General features: G+C 51.4%; 1 protein-coding gene across 1 annotated transcript; it reads right to left on the reverse strand.

Moving 5' to 3' along the window:
• Positions 1–1953: 1953 nt before the first annotated feature.
• LOC147668131 (uncharacterized) lies at positions 1954–3666 on the reverse strand. Its single transcript, XM_086948761.1, has 2 exons — positions 3242–3666; positions 1954–2966 (listed from the first exon to the last, which is right to left on the reverse strand). The coding sequence occupies exons 1-2, from the start codon at positions 3660–3662 to the stop codon at positions 1954–1956; spliced, it is 1434 nt and encodes a 477-aa protein (XP_086804887.1). The 5' UTR covers positions 3663–3666.
• Positions 3667–4993: the final 1327 nt, after the last annotated feature.

Here is a 4993-nt window from a genome sequence, read left to right on the forward strand (position 1 = left end):
GTGACATAGGGCCCGATGTAGGTAGGGCTTTACCGATCGGTATCGGACGAAAATACCGATTTTTGGCCCTTACCGATCGGTAAACAGCCATCGAGATGTAGGGAACCAAAAACAGAACGAATCGGATAGAAAACCGATTCGGAATGTGTACCGAATGTGAAAGAATCCGATACGTACATACCGAAAATCGGATATGTAACGAATCGGAAAAACACCGATTCGGTTACAAAGACCGAATCGGTCCATGTACCGATTCGTTAGTGACACCGAATCGGAAAATCACCGATTCGGTCCTACTACCGATTCGTTAGTGACACCGATTCGGAAAATCACCGATTCGGTCCTACTACCGATTCGTTAGTGACACCGAATCGGAAAATCACCGATTCGGTCCATGTACCGAATCGGAAAAAATACCGATTCGGACATGATCCGATTCGGAAAACATGCCGATTCGTATGAATCTCCGATCGGGAAATTCCCCGATTCCGACAGTTGGGGAGATGTAGGGAGGCACAGAAACACCGAAATCGGCTCAAAATCGGTAGAATTCACTCGGTATTTACCATGGATTGCAATCAGGTGGTAACCAACTCCAACCCATATAAACAGTCCCAAAATGCATTGCAACTTGCAGGATGGCAGCTTTCTATGTCATTGCGAGGCGGCTACGGCTACAGCAGGAAGGACAGAGGGAATGGCTAAGAAATGAACAGGTCTACAGACAGAGGATAACCCTGTTCATGCTCACTGAGGCTGAGATCCTACAGAGATACAGGCTGGACTCTGACACCATACTTGAGCTCATCAGGGACCTTAAGCCATACTTGGACCACCACACCCCAAGTGCACACGCCATCCCTGCGCACGTCCAGGTGCTATGCAGCCTACACCTGGTAGCGTCTGGCAGCTATCAAAGTGGAGTAGCAGCAGCAGGAGGGGTGAGCCAGAGCAGCCTGTCAAGGTTCTTCCACATATTCCTTGACGCCATGATAGACAGGATGGACCAATACATCTCATTCCCTGCAACCCACGCAGAACTGCTACAAACCAAAGCGGACTTCTACCAGATGGCACACTTTCCCCAAGTCATCGGTTGCATAGATGGCACGCATATTCCGATTTGCCCACCAGCGGACACCGAATACATATACCGCAATCGGAAATCTACACACACCATCAACGTGCAGGTGATCTGCAATGCCAAGTGCACCATCACAGACCTGGTAGCAAAATTTCCAGGAAGTACCCATGACTCATATATATTCCAACAGAGCGGCATATATGCACGGCTGATGGCTGGCGATTTTGGAGAAGGATACCTCCTAGGTGAGCCACATCATCAGACCCCCATAACACATAGTAGGTAGGTGTAATACATGTATGCATGTGTCTAATGTGACCCCTTTCTCTTCCAGGCGACAGTGCATATGCCCTCCGCTCATTCATACTCACCCCCTACCTCAACCCCTCCACACCCAGCCAAAGGAGGTATAACCGGGCCCACATACGCACCAGGAATGTTGTTGAACGGACCTTTGGCATCTGGAAAAGTAGATTCAGATGCCTGCACAAGAGTGGAGGTGCAAGGCAGTATACCCCCATCACCTGCTGCAAGATCATAGCTGTATGTGCAATGTTACACAACCTTGCGGTCAAGAAGGGCACTGAGGTGGAGTTGTCTGACTACGAGGACTATGACGACGACGAAGCTGTGCCACTGACACAGCCAGCTGGGGTGTGTACGCCATGTGATGGCAGATACAGACGTGAGGAGATCACTGAGAACTATTTCTGACTGAGTACAGATGCAAAGACAGCTAAATGTTGCTTGGAAAAAAAAAGTTTTAATAATGATGCACCACAGTTACAGCACTGATGTGCATCAAATAATGGAGATTGTTAACTAAAATAAAGTCCAGGGTTCTGGTTTGCTCATCCCCCCTTGCCAGCCTATTTTTTGGCCCGCTTTCCAGACCCACTGGGGTGTCCCTCGGCCCCCTCCGAATGGCCAGCAGCATCAGCGGATCGCCTGGTGCTCCTCCTTGGCTCTGATGCAGCGCTGGCCGGGCTGCTGCGGCTGCTGCTGTCTCCAGCATCACCCAGGTCCAGGGCAGGATTGGAGGCGGCGTTTGATATTAACATGGCCTCCATGGCCGTGGTGATCCTGGCCATCCCCCTAGTCAGCTCAGCTGTATGCTGACTGAGTGCCGATTCCTGATTTGAGCTGCGATGGCACAGCTGTGCGGTCGCCGCTGCAAGGCGGGCCATGGCCCGGTTGAGCACCCGGGCATCCCTCCTGCGCGCAACCTCATGCTCCTCCTGCCTGGCAGAGGAGTGGGTGATGGCAGTGGTCAGCCTGCCCAACCCTGCTGCCACCTCCTTGTTGCTGTCCACAACAGCCTGGAACCCCTTCACCAACTCCCCCATCTGCAGGTTGTGCTGCAGGAGCTGGCGTTGGCAGGCCATGGTGGATTTGGCCTGTTGGCGCTGGATTTTTACCATCTGGCCCTCCAGGCCCAGGAACACACTGCCCTCCCGTGCTGGTGCAGCAGTGGTGGTGGTGGTGGCACGGCGTCTGGCACTGCTGCCTCCGGCCTGCTGAGTGGGCTGGGGTGCCACTGGTGGTGGTGTGGTGCTGGCCGGTCCCGGAGCCCCTGCTCCCACGACAGGTTGGACGGGTGGCAAGGCCACGGTTGTGGCAGGAGCTGTTGTCGGCGGAATGGTCTGCCTTGTAGGGGAGTTGTATGGTGAAAATTGCAAGGGGGGTGAGCTGGGCAGTACTGGGGAGTGCACTGCCTGGAAATCAATCACCAGGACTCCCTCCATTCCAAGCCCTGGGGTGTCTCCTTCCTCATCCTCATCCTCCTCCTCCTGGCCAGGCTGGCTGGTGCTCGGCCCTGCCACTGCAGTATTTGAAGTCGAAGCTCCCTCTGCTGCCACAGTGGTGCTGCCTGATGGTGCCCCTAGGTACAAAGAAGCATTTGTAAACTGAGTGCCGATGTATTACAGTCAGTACAATTATGGCATTCCACATGTCCTTGCATCTCCTTACACCGTGTCACACTGTTTCCTGTCTTGTGATTCTGCACTGACATATTTGGCTAACTTCTGCTGACTACATGTACCATGATGCTTGTCTCTTGTATGTTGGTGACAGTACAGTGCTGGTGTTTGCCTATGCATTGTGTCTAATGGGGAGGTGTCTGGTAGGGTGTGTCATGATGCGCATGCTTCTTACCTGTAGCTGTGGCCATCGCAGTGCTGTCCAGGGTCCCGATCCCTACGATGCTCTCCCTCTCGATGGTGCTGGAGACAATTTCCTCCAGCTCGGTGAGGGGTGGCGCCGGGTTCTTGCCTCCTCCGGTGTGTCCAGCCTGCCTTTGGAGGTCGGCCAGCTTCCTCTTCGTGAGGCTGCGGAGGTCATAAAACCTTTTCTTAAGTTCCTCAATGGACCTGGGGGTGACTCCAGCAGCATTGACCTTCTGGGCGATGTCGGCCCACAATCTCCTCTTGGTGCTGTCTGGCACGTTGAGGGACAGCTTGCCAAAGAGCTGGCGGTGCACCCTCACCACCTCCTCAACCAGCACCTGAAGTTCTGTGGTGGTGAATTTGGGCTTCCTCTTTTGGGAGGACTTCTGGCTTCCTGCCTGATCTGCCATTTTCTCCTGCTCCTGCTCAGTCTGCAACCTCCTTCTCCCACTGCTGCTAACTGTGTGTTGGGCTCAGGCAGGCTTTCCAGAAACTTCTAGAAACTTCTTAATTGGCTGCACCTGCCAGGGTTGCCACTCCCTGTTTGGGTGGGGGAGGGGGAGCCACCTCATTGGCTGAATCGCCTATTGCCGAGTCGGCTTTTACCGATTCGGTAAAATCCGAATCGGTAAAATCCGAATCGGTATTATCCGATTCGGTAAAAGCCGAATCTGTTCATGCAATGCATTCCTATGGGCTTTTTCGCCATGGGTCTATGATTGCCGATTCGGTTTTTACCGAATCGGCTTTTACCGAATCGGTATTCGCCGAATCGGAAATATCCGATTCGGTGGTAGCCGATTCGGTGTTTTCCGATTCGTTGTTGGCCGATTCGGTAATTTCCGATTCGGACCGAGCTGAATCGGAACGTACCGAATCTCATTACCGATGCCGACCGAATCGGTTTTCTATCGGTATTTTTTTCCTACATCTCGTTTTCCGATTTCAGAATACCGATTCGGCCCGCCTCGGTATTTTGAAATCGGAAAATCGCGTTTACCTACATCGGGCCCTTAGTCACTCCCCCGAATAATTAGCATATGCATCTCTGATTTACGCGTATTCTGCTGCAAATATTACTATAGAACACACCTAATGCACGTGAGATTATTTTAACATAATTATGGAGCCAACATTGTCCATTTACAAAATCTGCAACAACGATAGTGAAAAGACTTTATGAGTGCATCTTTTTTCACCTCCTGTGCCACAACAAGCGGCCATTTTTGTTAGCGTACTAGTTTTCCTGCCGCGGATAGAGGTGGTGAGGATGACTCAGCGTTTGCCGCGCAGGTACAATCTGGGCATAAATAGATGGCCCCTGACAGCCCTCCTAGATCCCACGGAGCTGCTGAGGGGTAGGATTAAGGCTGATTATCGCTAGCGGTCACGTAAGTAAGACATTGATCATGGGTCTTGAAAAAATTTGGTTAGACGTTAGAAATGGGCCACACTCGAAAACGAGCATCTCGAGTGACTTTACCATGCTTAATTCTTTACAGTATACCGCCCGATAAAAACCCTAAGATGCAGGCTCATGGGGCACGCAACATGTGAAATAACTGTATGTATATGCCATATGTATCTACTGATGAGTGTGTGCACAACTTGTGTTTTCCTGCCGTTTTTTTCCAAAAAACTGACTATTTATTTATTTATTTATTTTTACAATTTATTAAGCGCGAACGAATAACCGTAGGCGCCTCGGCGCTGAATAATTCCCTAGTTTTCCCTGAAGGCT

The sequence above is a fragment of the Lissotriton vulgaris genome, unplaced genomic scaffold, assembly GCF_964263255.1.
Source record: "Lissotriton vulgaris unplaced genomic scaffold, aLisVul1.2 SCAFFOLD_11847, whole genome shotgun sequence".
Lineage (NCBI taxonomy): Eukaryota > Metazoa > Chordata > Amphibia > Caudata > Salamandridae > Lissotriton > Lissotriton vulgaris.

Excerpts from the sequence above, each read along its gene's own strand:
- LOC147668131 (XM_086948761.1), bottom strand. The coding sequence starts at position 3,662 with ATGGCAGATCAGGCAGGAAGCCAGAAGTCCTCCCAAAAGAGGAAGCCC. Across the intron at positions 2,967-3,241 it reads TGCGATGGCCACAGCTACAG|GGGCACCATCAGGCAGCACC; the intron begins GTAAGAAGCATG and ends CTTTGTACCTAG.